The sequence below is a fragment of the Mus pahari genome, chromosome 17, assembly GCF_900095145.1.
Source record: "Mus pahari chromosome 17, PAHARI_EIJ_v1.1, whole genome shotgun sequence".
NCBI classification, from domain to species: Eukaryota; Metazoa; Chordata; class Mammalia; order Rodentia; family Muridae; genus Mus; species Mus pahari.
The window spans coordinates 47,784,595-47,804,382 of NC_034606.1; the positions used below are offsets into that span (position 1 = coordinate 47,784,595).

Sequence of the window (19,788 nt, forward strand, 5' to 3'; positions counted from 1 at the left end):
GACCACAGTTCATCTCCAGTCATCTACCGATTGGGTACATCATTCCTCATAGGTCTCTCTGGAACCATCCTATATCAACCACCACAGGCCCCTAACACCAGGAAGATGTCTTCCTGTAACCTGCCATCTGATTCCCAATGAAGGACACAAGGCTTCCTTATGTCATCTACCCTGAGTTCAGTTTTTGGAATATTATCTCATTCTGGATGCCAGAGCCCTCTAGGAAGGTCTGCCTCCAAGTTTCCCTTCTCCTCTCCCCATGTCCCTGGCCTGTGCTGATTCAATGAAGGGCATCAGATACAGAGCTGAGTCCACAGGAGGTATGTAAACTACTTATTTTAAGATGACACTGAGCATAGGGCTTAATTGTGCACTGAACCCCTGCTCCAAGAGGCATAATTATGAGTCATAATTATGAGTCATCTGACTGGCCTCACTCACAGCTTTAAGGAACTTAAGGGCATTCCCTCAGTCTAGAGTAAGATTTTCCAGCAGCATGAAAAACAGTGAAAAAGGAGGGCTGTGGAGATCATTCAGAGGTGAAGAGCACTGGCTTCTCTTCCAATGGAGCCAAGCTTCACTCCCAGCACCCACAAGGTGATTTACAACTAACAGCAACTCAAGTCCTGGGGAACGTACACCTGTTGGTGTCTCCCACCCCCACTAACCACTCCCCCTCCAGCAGGAATACCAGAGTGCTACCCAGTTCGCCCGGACCGCCCACCATCGCCCGGACCGCCCGCCATCGCGAGAAGTGCCCACCATCACCTGGACTGCCCGCCATCGCGAGAACTGCCCGCCACCGTGAGGACTGCCCACCATCGCGAGAACCGCTGTGGCAACTTCAAAGGACTCAGGGGCATGCTGGGAACCCTTCCTAACCCTTCCTTGTACTTAAGCAAGTCCGGACAATAAAGATACGGGCCTTGATCAGAAGTCTTTGCCAAGGCCTCCATGTTTCTTTTCGCAGCCCTGTTCCTTTTCAGGAGTTCCCGCTCTCCAGTTCGGATCCAGGCCACAGTGTTCTGCAGGCAGAACCACACATACACCCTTTTTTGTTCTGTGCACACTGCATGAATGCAGGCAAATACCCATGGATACGCAGTAACAATAAAGGGGAGAGGTGGGACAAAGAAGAGTATGTAGTAAAAAGATGTAATTATTTCTGTAGGCACAAGGAAGAGTTCTGTGAAGTATACTTTCCCCAGCGTGGTGAATGATTGGTCCTGGTCATGCTGCAAACCAGCAGGTGATGAGTGAGGACTTGTGAAAAAAGCATCCTTAAAATTGCTATTTAAATAGAGGCAATGGGAGAACATTTCTTTTTCACAAAGAAAAGCAAAATCAATGTCTTCATACAACTGTGTTTCAAGGCAGGCCATACAGGTCTGGATCTGGGATGCTGTAAGCTTGCCTCAGATTATATGGCATCTAAAATGAGCCTTTAGAAGTGTCACATGCCTCTAGAACTCTCTTCCCTGGCCCAACCAAGCCCACACACTTTCAAGATTCCAAAATACTTGAACATTCCTAGTGAGTAGCATCCAGTACATTTGTCACACATGGTTGCAGAAAGGACTCTTCTCAGTCTGGACAGAACAGTAGGATCCTGCCCATCTTCCTGGAGTCTAAACTGTCCTGTTTTGCTACAGCATATTGCTTCTCCATCCTTTGACTCCAGCAAGCATGAGTGTGAAGGCAGCAGCTTTTCTAGTTGTGAGAGCACTCTTAAACACCATTTGTGGCTCATCACACCCTCGGGAACCTATGTAAACACTGTCATAAGAACAAGTATTGTGCTGATTTACAGAACAAGCCATTCACATTCTCCTCTCAGTAAACCATGAGAATGACTTCTGTGTGCTGTGTGTGACCAATTTGGCATCCAAGGTGTCAGCGACCCTCCTGCCAGCAGGAATGATGCCGCACAAGAGGATTCTTCTGCACACGTTTATTGGGAGAGCTTGATTGCTGTGGCGAAAGACCCCGAGCCCTAGAACTAGCGCTGCTTTTATAGGCCTAGGACTGGCATGGCCATGTCTGATTGGTTCTGCTTTCAATCCTTAATTTACATGCCCCGGGACAGGCTGTGACTTGGCATGAAACCCATTTGCACCTGCGCACATTGGTTGTTTACCCGAAATACACGGGCGGTGGCCAGTGGTAGACAGCGCCATCTTGTAATGGCGTTACGTGGCTTCCCACACAAGGTAGGTCTTGTTGTATGATATTGGGTCAACCAGGGAACATCAGCACAACTACCTCTCCTCCTACCTTATCTGGATGCTTCCCTCTCTCCTCCAATTCATTCCCCACCCTTCCAAACTTCAGGATTCTGTGATGACTAACCATAGCTCCCCACTTTCTGAGAACATTATCTTTAAGTGGTCCAGATTATAGAGCCCAAGTAGGCCTTGAATTTGCCATTTTCTTGGTTCATGCTCCATGGCTTTTGCTGAAAACCACTGCTCTTTAGGTAATAAACTCTATTCTCACCACATTAAAGATGTTCATGGGTTGGACTGAGACAGAGAGTCAAGAGGATTCTAGACTATTATCTTGGGACAAGATTGAGACAAGGAGAAAGGATGAACCATGAATCTAATCTGAGTTGCAGACACAGAACTTGTTTATTGGACATCAATCAATAAGATGAGACTGGGGAGAAAATTGGAAACACTGCCCCTTCTAGCGAACCACTGCACAGAGTTGGTAGGGTGCTGGACTAACTACCATTGAGAAGATGCCATAATCATTGGGTCTGGGCTGTCCATCTGGTACTGAGAAGCTAAAGCGCTGCAGGAGGCAGGTGAAGAAGAGGAAGAGCTCCATGCGGGCCAGGGGCTCACCCAGACATGCTCGGCGACCTGTGGGTGGGAGAGGGCTCAGTCTGACTGGAAACTGATTGGCACTCTACCCTCTAAGGAATTCCAGGGATAGACAGGCAGACAGGCAACCCAGAGGCACCTGCTGAGAATGGCATGAAGGCTTCAGGCTTCACAAAGTGGCCCTGGGCATCCAGGAAGTGTTCAGGATAGAAGTGGAGGGGCTTCTCCCAGACAGTCTCATCCTTCAGCACAGAGGATAGGTTGGCAATGAGGCTTGTCCCCTGGCAGGAGGCACGTAGTGAGAATATGGAGAGGGTGAGGCATACTAGACACTAGTCACCAACTTCACAGGCACAGCCTCTACCACACACAATGGATGCTTTCATATAAACTAACCACAGAAGCTAGTAACCATTCATTAATACTATGACATGGATATATGATAAGTGACAGATGTCCACACTGTCACCCGTATTTGTAGGTAGTGGTAGTTACAACCACTCCTGCCATATTTTACCTTGCTTGATTTTATGCCTGGGGATTCTCAGGTACAGATCTTGGTCTTGTTTCTATTCCCACACTTACCCAGAGAAAGTTGGAACCACTGAGCTGAGAATTGGATTGCCAAAATCCAGTCCTCCTTAACTAGGCATATCAGGCCAGTGGCTAGCTGGCAACACTGACTGGACTTTGGAGGGACACAGGCCTACCTTAGGAATAAGGAAGCCCTGCACTTCAATGTCACAAGAAGTCCTGTGTGGCAAAGTCATTGGGGCGATGCCTGCAAAGTGCTGCACCTCATGAATGACAGCATTGGTGTAGGGCATGCGAGCCTGGTCTGCCATCTCTGGACGCCGCACCTGCCCTATGACCTTATCGATTTCCTCTTGTACTTGGCCTGGAAAGACATTGTACCCTCAGGAAAGGACAACCAGATAGGAGCCCAGTGTCCCTCCACTAATATTCTGTTAAGGGCTGGGTCCATAGGAGAAAAATAGCCATCATCTTTACTGGAGTCTGTGTTAAACCATTGCTGGGAGGCATAAGTGCCCCAAATAAACATAAGGACTGTGCCTCTACCCTCCTCCTACTTCCCTAGCAGCCCCATCAGTCTCACTCTGAACATCTGGATGCAGGATCATGAGCAGCATGGCCCAGATCAGAGTGGTTGAACTGGTCACAATCCCAGCACCAAAAAGGTCAAAGACAAGCAGAAGTAGATTTGCTTCATTGAAGCTACTCTCAGGGTTCCCCTTTGCCTAGGACACAGAAAAACAGTAGACTCAGTAGAGAGACAGGAAGGCCCCATAACACCCTCCTGATGACTTTAGGTGGTGACACTTCAGTGTCACTGGGTTATTCATAGTGCAAAGGACACCAGATATCAGACTCTCTCACCTTCTCTATCTCAGCCATAAAGGTATCAATCAGACCTCGAGGTGGCTGGTCAGGGTCCCAGGTCCTCTTGTGCTCAGTCACCAGCTTTTCCACCATAGTGAGAAATGTGTTTTGCCTGGGGAAGATTTTGTCAGCCAACCCTGGGATGTGCAGGAGTATTGGGAACATCTTCACAACCTGGAACAGCCATAGAATGTTCTGGAACTTCCTGCTGTCTTTACTGTAATGAGTTGAGTATACAAGATTTCTAATTACATTATTCATTCTTGTTTCTCTGTGATTTCATGTGCAAATGATGTGAGGAATGCTGTTACCACATCTAAGAGGTTGAGGTCCTAGATAACCATAGAGATTAATTTACTTTGCTATGTGATTTTTGAGGAAAGATACCCAAGCACCATACTTTCCTGGCACACTCCTTACCAACTGCCACCTCTCTGGCTTCTGAGTACATGGGTTTAGTGTTAATCTCATTCAGTCTTAGTTTCGAGCCTCTTTCATGATGAACACTGGCCATATAGGTTCCCACCTATCACCTCAGTCCAACTTAGATCTACCCTTCAGTTCTGAGTAGCCCAACGGTGGACAAAAGATAATTTTACCAGAAACGTAAAAGGCATGGGTGGCTTCCATGTGGGCAAGGGGCCAGGATGTCAACTTCTAGAACCCCTAACTTTGTTCCACTTCTGCCCTCCCATTGCTGCAGACTTTAAAGGCTCCACACTTCTATTTCAGAGGTTGACACTTCTAGAAGTCTCCTTTCCAAATCCCCTGTCTACATCTCTGGAAAATGAACAAAACAGAAGTCACTCTGCAGACTTCCCTTGACCTTCCTACCTCAGGGATCAAGCCAATTTTCTTCCTCATTTTTTTTTCAATACTTTCAGCATCTTAATGAAGTCAGGATCTTCATACTCGAAGCGATGGACATAAATGAGAGATGCAATCACATTGCACAAGGCTTTGTCCAGGAGGGTGCAAGGATTGATAGGACTACCTGGGTGTGGAGATGCAACGAAAAGTCAAGATATTGTTGCTGTCTCCCTGTCCCTACTTGCACTCCACACATATCACCCACCAGCCTGGTCAGTGAAGGCATCACAGAGGTGGCCCGCCTCCTCCATCACCCACTGCTCCAACGATTTCTTGCCCAGGCCAAAGTTGCGCAGGGTGGACACAGAGAATCGCCTCTGCTCTTGCCATTCAGACCCATAAGGTGCAAAGATCACACCTGTAGGTATATTGGAGTGTAACCATGGACACCTGGCTGTGCTGCCCTCTCCCCACTTCATTTCTCTTCTCCTCTGGAATCAGTGACCCTCATAACCTCACCTCTTCCTACCAAAAACATCTCTACCACCCTCCAACATGCTAAGGTCCACGATGCATATCAGGGACTTTTTGTTGGATTTCTAAACTCTACTAACCTACATCGAGACCTGATCTTCCCCTACTCACTGTCCCTCTTGTGTGACTCTGATGCCATCTATGCCCCCACACTTCATTGTACCTTTAGCTTTTTGTCCATAGCCTAGGTGTGGAAAGATCGGCAATTCAGGGCGGTCAGCAGTGTTTTCTCCACAGGTCACCAGTGCTTCCTGTACTGCCTTCAGTCCATTGACAATGATCATGGGATTCCAGCCCATCTGCAGGCTGAACACGTCACCATAGCGGTTTTGAAGCTGAAGTAAAGGGACAGAGAACTTAGGAAGTGGAGATGCCCACAGATCATAGAACCAGGTTGGTTCACTGTGCAAACGTGGGTAAGGAGTTGAGTCGCACATGAGGGTTCCACTGTGTATTTGTGAGTGTAAACATGTGTGTGCCCACCTTTGTGTGTGTGTGTGTTATTATTATTGTTGTTGTTGTTGTTGTTACTGATGCTTGCTCCTCATATATCCTGGAAAAATGCTCTTCACTGAGCTCCATCCCAGGCATAAGGCTGCCTACCACTGTGGTGTCTTATCTTTTAAGTTCAGCAAAGGAATCACAGTAGATGTGACATACCATCTGTGACATTGCAAGAGACAGAAAACTGTCCTGGAGTTCCTTAGCATATCATAACACAAGAAGAAACTCCGGTTCCTTAAAATGGGCAATGAGGCTGCAGAACACACAGCAGCAAAAGATTCAGGGAGCCACATTGGTCTCTCCACTCAGTGTCCTCACTGATATGCTACACTAAACCTCACACCATAGTAATACATCATTTTTGACATTACTGTAAGAGACTTGGGACCTCTAGGGCTGATGCCCTCTACAACTAAACTGAACCCTGCTCTCACATCCTGATTCACCTCCTAGATTTGACCTCCAAAACCTTTGCCCTACAGAAATTCATTGGATGCAACCAGAAATTACCAAATTGGACCCTCTAGAGGTTCCAGATCGCTGTTTGACCTGTGGCTTGGCCTTCACTGTATGCTGCTACAGACACCATAAGAGCAATTAAAATCCACCAATAAGTCACTCACCTTGTAGAAGCTGTATGGCATGTTATCCACATCTACCTGAAGCAGGTTACCCAGCACAGGCCATGGCACAGGGCCCGGTGGATAGCGAGAAGTCCAGCACTGGCGCCGGTGCATCAGGTCCACCAGTAATATGAAGATGACTGTGAATATGGCCACAGGCCACAGGACAGTTCCACTCAGCAGCTCCATGCCTGCCCCACTGCTGCCCAGGCTTCCCAGAGACCAATGAACAACACTCAATACAATACCTAGGATCAGACAGCCCCAAGCTTGCATCCTGTTGCCTTATAAAGGAATGCCAGGGTTGCCCTTTGTCCTCTGCCTCCAACCCCAATCCTGTGTTTTGTTTGGCCAAGTGTAGAGACAGGCCAGAGAGGATCAGTCCCTTCCTGGAGCTGAGCATGCTGATTCTGCTGGGCTGAACATGGTAGGCAGATGTCTAGTGGACTTTTGCATCACAGCAGATGATTTGATCATTGACTGCTAGAAAATCTTCAGGTACAATGCACATTCAAAGCTTTGGGAGCCTGAACTTTGCCTCAGAGAAGAATGCGACCTCCTAGACCTTCACAGAACACTTTGTTGGGAGGACACAGGGGTTGAGTGGCATCCAGTCAATGGCATCTGTGGGTGTGTGAGCAGTGGGAGCTGTCTCCTACAGTTGAGGGAAAGAGACTGGAGCCCCTCTTGGCATTGGAAGGGCATTGCAACAGGACAGCTGGGATTCCTGTGGGTACATAAGGGCCAGTGGTAGGTAGGTACCTAGAGCCCCCTTGGTGAGTGATTTGTGAAGTGCAGCTTGAGCATTGCCATCTTCAGTACAGGTCTGTAGTCACACAGTTAATTAGGCAGCAAGACATACAATATGGGATTTCTCAACCCAAGTCTGAGGAAGCTGAGCAATGGTCTGTGAATACTAAGGGGGCACTAAATTGGGTCATATTCTTGTCACATGCTGGCCTCAGTCTCTTATTCAACCTATGTTTCTTGGTGGTTCAATCTCTCCTGGCAACAGTCTTCCACATAGACACGGGTAAAAAAGATTTGTCTTAGGACAAGAGGCCACACTGGTCAGGCTGGGTTGCTATGAGGAAGAAGGAATGATGACTCCTAAGTCTTCCAACAAATGGCGCTTGTGTTCTGGGCACTGCTGGGCATACTGCACATGCCAAATTACCATTTGCTAGGGTCAGCAGAGACTCAGTCCATGACCTTGCTGGATCCAGACCTCTGAAGATCAAAGGCTCAGAATTCCCAGTGGAACCCAGTTAGGCACTCTGATGCTCTCTCTGCTGCACCTTCACTGTGGCAGAAGGGAGGCATGGGCTGAGCAGAGTCCACACCATGCAGCCCAACATCAATGACTACACAGGGACCTCCTCCTCTCTGCTACCCACAGCAACCATGCACTGACCACCTCTGAGTCACTGCAGGCTGTGGGTGACTATATGCTTATTGGTAGCCAGATTGCTCAAAGCCTTCTCCCTTTTCCTGCCCATGATTCTTGGCAGTGCCCAACACAGTTCCCTAGTACGGCATCATAGATAGCAAGGTCATAACAACAATTTGTGATTCTATTGAAAGAGCCCTAAGCCATAGGATTCCAGGGGTGCAGAGATTGAAGAGCTTTGTGCATTCTTCCTAGAATGTCAACAGTCACAGAGGACAACTCTACAGGAATTCCTCAAAAACAACTTCTAATGATGCTATCACCCAGGAGTTCCCATTTGGAAATACATACAGAGAAAAAAGGAGTCTCCCTGAAGGATGGTTGGTCATCCATGCAAATAGCTATATGACACACATGTGTACAATGATAAAGAGACAATAAAAGAGAAAGTAGTTGTCCACTTCTCGATGCTACTAAGCTCAAAGAAGTCTCTAATATGGCTGATAGAACAATAAACAAAGCCCCCTGGTCACTGTTTCTAGGGCTTATCAGGATAACCCAGGAAAAAGGAATGCCACACATTCCTCATCTAGCTTACCTTGATCTTTGTCTTATTCCAAATGTGAATATTCTTATCTGAGCCTATATCTTGAGCCCAGTGACAAGTACTTGCCAAATTTCCAGAACCAGCCCCAAAAGTTGTCCACATCTCCCCATTTTTCTTTCATAAAAAAGTCTGTGTCTGTCTTAGGTTGTTATGAGAAGAATGACTTCCTTACCTGTCATCAAATAAGCATTTTCTAAAGTAATGCATTTATGTTGTAGATTTGAAAGTCACTGTGCTGAATCTTACCCTGCTTTGAGTGTCAGCCTGTTTATCAATAACTCTGGAGCTCAACTTTTAGTTTCAATCCTTTTATTTTTACTATCAACATGTTGACATTAGGATAAGACTGCTATAGACTATGGGTACCTGGAATATGATCTGATGTATTTTGCATTATGCTGTGTTTAGGTATGGCCCTGATGTATTCATTTGTTTGAACAAATCTATGGGGTCTAGGGATTGGTATGTTATGATTTTTTATTGGTATTTTTAGAGACAGGGTTTCTCTGTACAGCCCTGGCTGTCCTGGAACTCACTTTGTAGACCAGGATGGCCTTGAACTCAGAAATCTGCCTGCCTCTTCCTCCCAAGTGCTGGAATTAAAGGCATGCGCCATGAGTGCCCGGCTTGGAATTTTATGGTTTTATCATACTTGGACCTGGAAGTGTCACTATTAGAAGGTTTGGGCCTGTTGGAACACTCATGTCAGTGAGGGTCTGGGCATTAAGACCCTCATTCTAGCTGCCTGGTAGCCAGTGTTCTAGCAGAAGTTGGATGAAAATGTAGATCTCTCAGCTCTCCCTACACCATGCCTGCCCTGATAATCCAATGCTCCAGCTTTGCCAGTACTGGACTAAACCTCTGAACCTGTACAAAATCCCTAATTAATTGTTGTTCTTTATAAGAGTTGACTTGGTCATGGTGTCTGTTCATATCAGGGCCAGGACTGCACAGTTCAAATCAATTTGAGCAATGAAGACTTTCATGTTCTTACTAGTGGCCCATTAAGACCCACTTAAAACATTACACTGTCCACAAATTCACATTCTTCCAGGCAAAAGGTTGGTCAGGTCTATTAGAGCAATACCCCACTCCTGGAACCAACTTCTGTCTAAGTTAGAGTTTTACTGCTGTGATCACACACTGTGACCAAGGCAATGTTTAAACAGAAAAATATTTCATTGGGGTTGGCTTACTGGTTCAGAAGTTTATTCCATTATCATCAGGGTGGGAGCATGGCAACATCTCCCTGGTCAGGCATGATGCAGGTCGAACTAATAACTTTTTCCTTATTTTTATTCTTAATCATATTTTTACATTCCAGTTTTCATCTCCATCCCAGTACACTCTCTGATTGTTCTTCATCCCATACATCTTTTCTTATCTCCAAGAGGATGTCTCAATGCCCCAGAACACAGACACACAGACACACACACACACACACGCACACGCACACGCACACACACACGCACACACACACGCACACACACAGAGCTTCCCTTCTCTGGAGCATCAACTCTCATGAGNNTTAGATGCATNTTTTCTCANTGNGTACAGACCAGGCAGTCCTCTGCTGTATATGTCTTCAGGGACTAATTATCAGATGCTGGATGCTGCCTGTTGGGGGCTCAATGTCTGAACTATCTCAAGGTGTCCAGGTTAGTCCATATGTCTAGTTTTCTGTAGGTTGTATCTCCTACTCAGCTTCCTCCAGCTTTTCCCCCATTCAAGCACAGAATCACCAACTTCTGTCCATTGGTTGGGTGTAAATATCTGACTCTGACTCTTTCAGATGTTTCTTGGAGCTTTTAGAGGACAGTCAGTCTAGGCTCATGTGTGTAAGGACACCATAGCATCTGTAATAGTGTTAGACTTGGAGCCTCCCCTTGAGCTGGCTCCCAATTAGGGCCTATCACTGGACCTCCTTTCCCTCAGGCTCTTCTCCATTTTTGTCCCTGCAGTTCTATCAGACAGTAACAATCCTGGGTCAGAGATTTTGACTATGAGATGAAAAACTCATCCCTCAACCTCATGCCCTGCCTTTCTACTAGAGGTGGACCCTACAAGTTCCCTCTCATCACTGTAGGGCTTTTCATTTATGGTCCCTCCTTTGAGTCCTGAGAGTCTCTACCTCCCAGGTACTTGGTACATTCTAGAGGGTGCCCCCACCTCCTGCCTCCCAAGGATGCCTGATTCCATTGGGGGGGGGGGTCTGACCCTTGAAGCTTCTATTCTATACCCCTGACAATACATGATCAAATTCCCCTCTTCCTCACCCTGTCCTCTCTCCCACCCCAGTCCCTCACTCCCTTACCCATCCCATGAATTCTCACTACAAACTGTGATTGAAGCATCCTCCCTTGTGCCTTTGGCCTTGTTAACCTTCCTAGGTTCTATGGAATGTTTCCTGAGTTTTTTGTACTTTGGGGCTCATATCAACTTACTAGTGTGTAAACGTCATGTAGATCCTTTTGAATCTGAGGTGATTGACACAGGATGGTATTTTCTAGTTCCATCCATTTGCCTGAAAAATTCATGATGTCCTCATTCTTAATACCTGAGTAGTGTTCCATTGTGTAAATGAACCACATATTCTGTATCCATTCTTCTGTTGTGGGAATCATGGGTCATTTCCAGCTTCTGGCTACCAAAAACAAGGCCACTATGAACATATTGGATGATGTCTTAGTCAGGGTTTCTATTCCTGCACAAACATCATGAACAAGAAGCAAGTTGGGAAGAAAGGGTTTATTCAGCTTATACTTCCACATTGCTGTTAATCACCAAAGGAAATCAGGACTGGAACTCAAGAAAGTCAGGAAGCTTGAGCTTATGCAGGGGCCATGGAGGGATGTTCCTTACAGACTTGCTTCCCCTGGCTTGTTCAGTTTGCTTTCTTATAGAACCCAAGACTACCAGCCCAGGGATGGCAACACCCACAATGGGCACTCTCACCCTTCATCACTCATTGAGAAAATGCCTTACAGCTGGATTTCATGGAGGCTTTTCCTCAAATGAAACTCCTTTCTCTGTAATAACTTGAGCTTGTGTCACATTGATACAGAAATCCAGCCAGTATAGGTATCTGCCCCTGTTGCATGGTGGGACAACCTTTGAGTATATGCCCAAGAGTGGTATAGTTGGATCTTCAGGTACATCTATTTCCAATTTACTGAGGAACCTCCAGAGTTGTAGCACTTTGCAATCCCATCAGCAACAGAGGTGTGTTCCTGTTTCTCCACATCCTTGCCAACATGTGATTTCACTTGAGGTTTTGAAGTTAGTCATTTTTGACTGTGATAAGGTGGAATCTCAGGGTTATTTTGAATTTTGTTTCCCTGGTCAATAATGAAGTTGACCACTTGTTTAAGTGCTTCTCAGGGCTTTAAGATTTCTGTTTTGAATTCTCTGTTTTCTTCTATACCCCATTTTAATTCGGTTCTTTGTTTTCTAGTTGGTTAGCCTCTAGAATTCTTCATATAATTTAGGTATTATCCCTCATGTTCTTTCTTGAAATCAGTGACTTTCATGGATGGTCTGTCATATAGCACTACCACTGGGCACTGGGCTGTTTCTTCCTAAGTTCCATGCCCATAGCTGACCAACTTTGCCCACATGACCTCTTGACTTCAGAGCTGGGTGGTCAACTATAGACACTGATAGATGGTTTAAACCAGGGTCTTCTACATAAACCTCTGTCCATTGATCAAAAACATAAAGGCCAATTGTAAGGATTATACATCTCTGCAGTGTTATAGCAAATAAGGCCAGTGGTCAGAACATGTCCAAAGTGAGGCCCATCAGACTTTAAGAACCAGGTTGGGCACACAAGGCTCCACATCTTGTGTTTTGCCTACTTATTGAACACAGGCTCTCAAGGGTGTTAGGCAAATTCTCTACCATTGATCTACTTCTAAAACCTGAGATTTGGACATTGTGGCTAGGGATGTGACATCTTCTAGATCATCTCAACTCTCAACATTCATCTGTGTCCTTAGCAGAGCCTAGAAACTTCCATTGAGTCTCTTAACTTCCTACCATGTATAAATAAAATCAGGTGTCTTGAGGCAGGCAGAGAGGTCCACGACTACATAGTGACTTTTGCCCTTTAATTTCTTGACTAAAGCACTGTATTAGATGCTGATCCCTCTTCCATACCCTTGTGACTTCATCCATTAGAAGAATCAGAAGAGACTTGAGTCTTCTATGTCTTCTGTCCTATGCAACCATAGGCCAAGTGAGCTATGAGGTCTGCCTCACTTCATGGTCTTTCTGTCCACACTTTGCAGTAAGAAAGAGCAATGTGCCCTTATATCCAGCAGTGCCTCTCAGGAAGAAACTGCTAAAGCTGTTACTTGTGGCCTCAGATCCCTGTCTGTCATGTGGCTTCAACATCACTGTGTGCTGCTGCAGGTGCTATGATTTCTATTGCTCTTCATTCCCACCTCTCTGTGTATAAGTGCCATAAGGCCCACTCTTTGAAGTCACACACTACATGTTGACATGCATGATTTAGCATGGTGCCTGGAGACAGTAGGAATTTCTGAACTTGCATCAGTGCATCAGGTTGACCAGAAAAAGTAAAATGGACATGAATATGAACATAGTTCATCTGCAGTCATCTACCCATTGAGTACCTCATTTCTCATAGTTCTCTCTGGAACCATCCTATATCTACCACCACAGGCCCCTAACACCAGGAAGAAGACCCCTTCCTGTAACCTGACATCTGGTTCCCAATGGAGGACACAAGCCTGCCTTATGTCATCTACCATGAGTTCAATTTTTGTATATTATCTCATTCTGGATGCCATAGCCCTCTAGGAAGGTCTGCCTCCAAGTTTCCCTTCTCCTCTCCCTGAGTCCCTGCCTGGTGCTGATTCAATGGAGGGCATCAGATATAGACCTGAGTCCACAGGTGGTATGTAAACTACTCATTTTAAGATGACACTCAACAAAGGATATAAGCGTGCACTGAACCACTGCTTCAAGAAGCTTGATTATGAGTCGCTCATCTGAATGGCCTCACTCACAGCTTTAAGGAACTTAAGGGCATTCCTTCAGTCTAGAGTAAGATTTTCCAGCAGCATTAAAAACAGTGAAAAGGAGAGCTGTGGAGATCATTTGTTGCCTCCTTTAGCCTTGAAGCAGTCTGTTTCAGACCTCACTGCCACTAAGCACAGGACCACCTGGGGTGGTACCTTCCAACTTGTCAAGCCAGTTCTATTGTCTACACTTGCCACTGCTCTTCAAAGTTTCCCCACTGCCTGCTGAGAGACCTTGAGATATTCCAGAGACAGCATCCTGAAGATCCGCCTACAGGCTTGCACCTGTACAACAGGCTCCAAGAATGGGCTTTTGGGGGGATGTGCCTCCCCCCTCTATATGAACTCAGAACATGATTAAACTTGAGAGCTTTGATCAGAATACTTTTGTGTTAGCCTTCTGTCCTTGTTCGCCATCTATTCTCTTTCAGCCCCAGCCCACCTTTCAGGAAGTACTCAGTCCAGGTGTGGCTGCAGGCAGTTGCACTCAGTGGCACCTCAAAACAGGGACCTGAACATGCCTGGACAAGACTGAGGGAACACTGTCTAATGTGGAGCTCCATGAGAAGGGAAGAACAAGAAGGTCGTATTTGGCACACTGAGCAAAAGGTATTCATGCTAGCGCTGGTTTTAAACCTCATCTTTTTTAATTTGTTGCTGTAGGTGTGATAAGGGCTTAGTTGGGACTGTGCTGACCCGGCCCTGATTCCACTTAGGGTTTGACAGCAGAAAATGGGATTAGAAAATTCTAAACAGGCATTTGTCCACAGCCTTCAAGAGCTGCTTCAGGCGAGAGGAGTAGGGTTTGAAGAACAGGTGTTTGAAAATTTTATAGAACAGATAGATTCTTGCTGCCCATGGTTCAGAGAAGAAAAACTTTAGACAAGAGAACCTAGAAGAGAATTGGAAAGGCTCTGAGAAACAGCCAGGCAGATAATTTCACCCTCTGCCTCTGGGTGCTCGCAAAAGATCCTATTGATGAAAAGACATCGCAGGCCTCAGATAGTACCCAGACAGAGCTTGAAGAATCTCAGGAAGACACTAAATTAGAAAGATATAGAGATTCTGATGAGGATTGGCCTCCTTGCAAATCTTCTGCTCCACCTATGGCCTCCACTATAGCAGAGGCTGCTCAAATGGATATGCAACTAAGTAAATTAGAATTTGAAATTAAGTTGCAAAAGTTGACTAATGAGCTTCAGTAGCTAAGAACAGTGTCAAATACAGAAAAGAGCAATTATCCTGAATAGTGCCAATCTCCGCTAGAAAGAGCTGTAAGTCAGGCTCTCAGGAAAGGGCAGGATGCATCTGATGTGCTAGCCTTTCCTGTAGTAGAGACACTTGACCAGCAAAATAATAGAGTCAGATAATACCAGACTTTGGAGTTCAAGGTGATAAAGGAGTTAAAAACAGCTGTGGCACAATATGGTCCTACAGCTCCTTTTACACAAGCATTATTGGATGTTGTGGAGTCACATTTAACCCTCCAAGATTGGAAGACTTTATATAAGGCTACCTTGTCAGGAGGAGATTTTTTACTTTGGAGTTTTGAATGGCGAGAAGCCAGTAAGAAAACTGCTACTTTGAATGCTCAGACAGGTAATCCATACTGGGACATTAACATGCTTTTAGGAGGAGGTCAATATGAAGGCAATGCTAATCAGATTGGGTTTCCTGTTGGAGTGTATGCACAGGTTGCTATGGCTGCTTGCTGTGCGTGGAATTTATTACCAACTAAAGGGGATCTTGGTGGAAGTTTAGCCAGCATTCGGCAGAGTCCTGATGAGCTTTACCAGGAGTTTGTATATAGGTTATTGAAAGCAACTAGTAGAATTCTTGGAGATTTTCAAACGGGAATCCTTTTGTTATGCAATTGGTTTATGAGAATGCTAATGCAGCATGTCGAGCCACAATTTGGCCGTACACAGGATAGACAGATTAAGTGGGATATATTTGTCTCTGTACAGGGATCTGTCCATCATGTAATCAGGGTTTGGCCTTGGCTGCTACTTTGCAAGGAACCACCATGCAAGAAATGTTTACACAGAGATGGGGGAATAATGCATGTTTTAAGTGTGGAAGTTTTGGTCATTTTAAAAGTGATTGTCCTAAGAATAGGGGTGCTGAAAGTGGGCGAGCAGGCATGCTCCAGGAGTTTGTCCTCAATGAAAAAAGGGAAACAATGGGGATAGAGAATGGAAGTCAAAGTCAGACCTTCGGGGTCGTCCATTGCCGGGAAATGGGAGGAAGGGTCAGCCTCAGGCCCAGAGTTATCCGCAACAGACAGCTTATGGAGCCGTGGAGCTGCTGCCCAACCAAAGAAATCCATTTTTGAACTTGTCAAGGCAACCACAGGAACTCCCGGATTGGAGCTCTGTTCCACCATCCACGCAGTAGTAACCCCAGAAATGGGAGTTCAAACTCTGCCTACAGGAGTTTTTGGACCTCTACCTGCAGAAACTTGGGGATTTCTTGTAGGACGAAGCAGTTCTATTGTAAAAGGTTTGCAGATTTATCCAGGTTTTATAGATAATGATTATGAGGGAGAAATTAAAATCATGGCTGCTTCCCCTCATGATATTATAACTGTACCTGCTAATCAAAGAATTGCTCAACTTATCTTAGTTCCCTTGCATCCGCTACCGTCCAGATTTGTTAAGAATGAGAGAGGACAGAGTGGCTTTGGTTCCTCTGATGTATACTGGGTTCAATCTATTACTAGTCAGAGACCTAACCTTAAATTGATAATTGAGGGCAAGAGCTTTGTAGGATTAAGAGATACGGGAGCTGATGTAACAATTATTAGAGGACAAGATTGGCCTTCAACATGGACTTTGTCTGATATGTTTACTCAGCTTCAAGAAATTGGTTATGCCAATAACCCAANACAAAGCTCTAAATTGCTAATCTGGAGAGATGAGGAGGGCAATTCAGGACAAATTCAGCCATATATTATGTCAAATTTGCCTGTTACCCTATGGGGAAGAGATCTCTTGTCACAGATGGGCATTATAATGTGCAGTCCTAATGAGGCAGTGACTAAGCAGATGCTAAGACAAGGATTTTTGCTTGGTGAAGGGCTAGGAAAGAAAGGACAAGGTATTGAGGGTTTTAAGGGTCCTAAACTTCACTCTAACACAAGAGGCCTAGGACGTTTCAGTAATGGCCACTATCTTGCCTGCATCCCATGCTGATAAAATTAAATGGCTTAATGATATTTCAGTGTGGGTTGATCAGTGGTCTTTACCTAAAAAGAAAATAGAAGCTGCTTCATTGCTAGTGCAGGAGCAATTAGAGGCAGGGCATTTAGTAGAATCTCAGTCTCCTAGGAATACTCCAATATGTGTTATTAAGAAAAAATCCGGTAAATGGAGATTGTTACAAGATCTAAGGAAGGTTAATGAAACCATGGTACATACGGGAGCTTTACAACCTGGGCTTCCATCTCTGGTAGCCATTCCTAAAAGATATTATAAAATTGTGTAGACTTAAAGGATTGCTTTTTTAGTATTCCTTTGCACCCTGAGGATTGTGAAAGAACGGCGTTCAGTGTTCCTTTTGTTAATTTTAAGGAACCTATGAAAAGATGTCAATGGACAGTTCTTCCTCAGGGCATGGCTAACAATCCTACTTTATGTCAAAAGTTTGTGGCACCAGCCATTCAGCCTGTGAGACAACAATGGCCTATGACTTACATAATTACTTACACAGATGACATCTTGATGGCAGGAAAAGATCCTCAGGAACTACTTTTATGTTATAGAGATTTACAACAGGCTTTACCTGATAAGGGGCTACAAATAGCTCCCGAAAAGGTACAGACTCAGGATCCTTATAATTATTTGAGTTTTAGACTTACAGATTAAGCTGTTTCCCCCCAAAAAATAGTTATTCGCAGAGACAGTTTAAAAACTTTAAATGATTTTCAAAAATTGCTAGGTGACATTATTTGGCTTCGCCCCTATTTAAAGCTTACTACAGGAGAATTGAAACCTTTATTGGATATTCTTAAAGGGAGTTCTGATTCTACCTCCCCTAGATCTTTAACCTCAGAAGGATTGCTGGCCTTACAACAAGTGGAAAGAGCCATTGAAGAACAATTTGTTACTTATATAGATTACTCTTTGCTTTACATCTGTTAATTTTTAATACAATTCATGCACCTACAGGATTGTTGTGGCAAAGAGCTCCTCTGATGTGGATTCATTTGGGGATATCTCCTAAATGTAATATCCTCCCATATTATGAAGCAGCAGTCCAGATGATTATGCTTGGAAGGAAGCAGGCACTAACTTATTTTGGCAAAGAGCCAGGTATCATTGTTCACCCTTATAGTGCAGATCAAGATACTTGACTGAAACAGCACAGTACAAATTTGTTGCTTGCTCAAGTAGGATTTATAGGAACTATAGATAATCATTATCCTCAAGATAGACTGATACAATTTTGAAATGTACATGAAGTGATGTTTCCTAATATGACCTCTTTACAGCCTTTGTGTAATGCTCTTTTGATTTTTACTTATGGCTCCTCTAAAAGGCGAGCTGGATACCTAGTAAATAATCAACAGGCAGTCATAGAGACTCCTGAGCTTTCAGCTCAGTTAGCATAGCTGACAGAAGTATTAAATGTTTTTCAGTCCATAAATTATGCTTTTAATATTTTTACTGAAATTTGAAAACAACCTTTTTATATTGTTCATATATGAGCTAATTCTGGTCTTCCTGGACCCTTAACTGCAGGTAATGATTGCATTGACAGAGCTCTAATAGGAGACCTTAATTTCAGATCTCGTTGCATTGGATAGATGGGATCAAGATAAATTTCATCTCTCTAGCCGTACCTTAAGGCTCTGACACAAGATCACTAAGGAGCAGGCAAGAATGATCTTAAAACAATGTCCTAAATGTATTATATTATCTCCAGTTCCACATTTAGGAGTTAATCCATGAGGCCTTATGCCCAATCACATTTGGCAAATGGATGTAATTCATTATGCAGAATTTGGAAAATTAAAATATATACATGTTTGTATTGACACTTGTTCAGGATTTCTTTTTGCTTCTCTACATATGGGAAAGGCCTCTAAAAATGTAATTGATCGTTGTTTACAAGCCTTCAATGATAAGGGCTTGCCTAGAGTCGTGAAAACGGATAATGGCCCAGTTTATATTGGCAACAATTTTATTTCATTTTGTAAGGAATTTGGTATTAAACATGAAACTGGAATTCCTTATAACCCCATGGGACAAGGAATTGTTAAATGTGCTCATCGCACTCTGAAAAATTGGCTTTTAAAAACAAGACAGGGGCAGTTATACCTCTAAAGGTCACAAAAAGCACATCTTGCTTTTGTATTATTTGTTTTGAATTTTTTGCAAACTGGCACTAAAGTTCAGTCTGCAGTGGATCTCAACTGGCATCCAGTTACTTCCAGTTCTTCTGCCGTGGTTAAGTGGCAGGACCCATTAACTAATACGTGGAATGGTCCAGACCCTGTTTTACTTTGGGGAAGAGGTTCTGTCTGCATTTTTTCACAAAAAGAAGATGAAACAAGATGGATACCAGAAAGATTGATTCGTCAAGTAGATACAGCCTCTGAATCTTCTAGTAAGTATAATACCCACCTTGGTGATGGCTAAAAATAGTTTTTAGCCAAAAGAACTAATTTGGAATGCAGCCTCCACTAACAGAGAATTTACAGCATTTCTGTTGATTCTCAAAGCAGATTCCCCCACACCTCGAAGCTATAGCCTGAGATTAATCATTGCTAATTTGCAACTGAATAGAGTACCTGTGCTTCCCCAAAGAAACTTTTTTCTTTTTTTTTTATTATTATTATTTTCTTTATTTACATTTCAAATGCTATCCCGAAAGTTACCTATACCCCTCCCCCCACCTCTGCTCCCCTACCCACCCACTCCCACTACTTGGCCCAGGCCTTCCCTTGTGCTGGGTCATGTAAAATTTGCAAGACCAAGGGCCCTCTATTCCCAGTGATGGCCAATTAGGCCATCTTCTGCTACATATGCAGCTAGAGACACAA

General features: G+C 44.4%; 1 protein-coding gene across 1 annotated transcript; it reads right to left on the reverse strand.

Annotated features, from left to right (window-relative positions):
* Positions 1-2,607: 2,607 nt before the first annotated feature.
* Positions 2,608-6,935, reverse strand: LOC110334867 (cytochrome P450 2D3-like). Its single transcript, XM_021216862.2, is given in 10 exon segments — positions 2,608-2,867; positions 2,968-3,109; positions 3,539-3,726; positions 3,946-4,087; positions 4,227-4,403; positions 5,064-5,095; positions 5,098-5,223; positions 5,305-5,457; positions 5,737-5,908; positions 6,701-6,935. Coding segments are annotated over 10 exon segments (1,500 nt in total). The 5' UTR covers positions 6,890-6,935; the 3' UTR covers positions 2,608-2,688.
* Between the last annotated feature and the right edge of the window lie 12,853 nt (positions 6,936-19,788).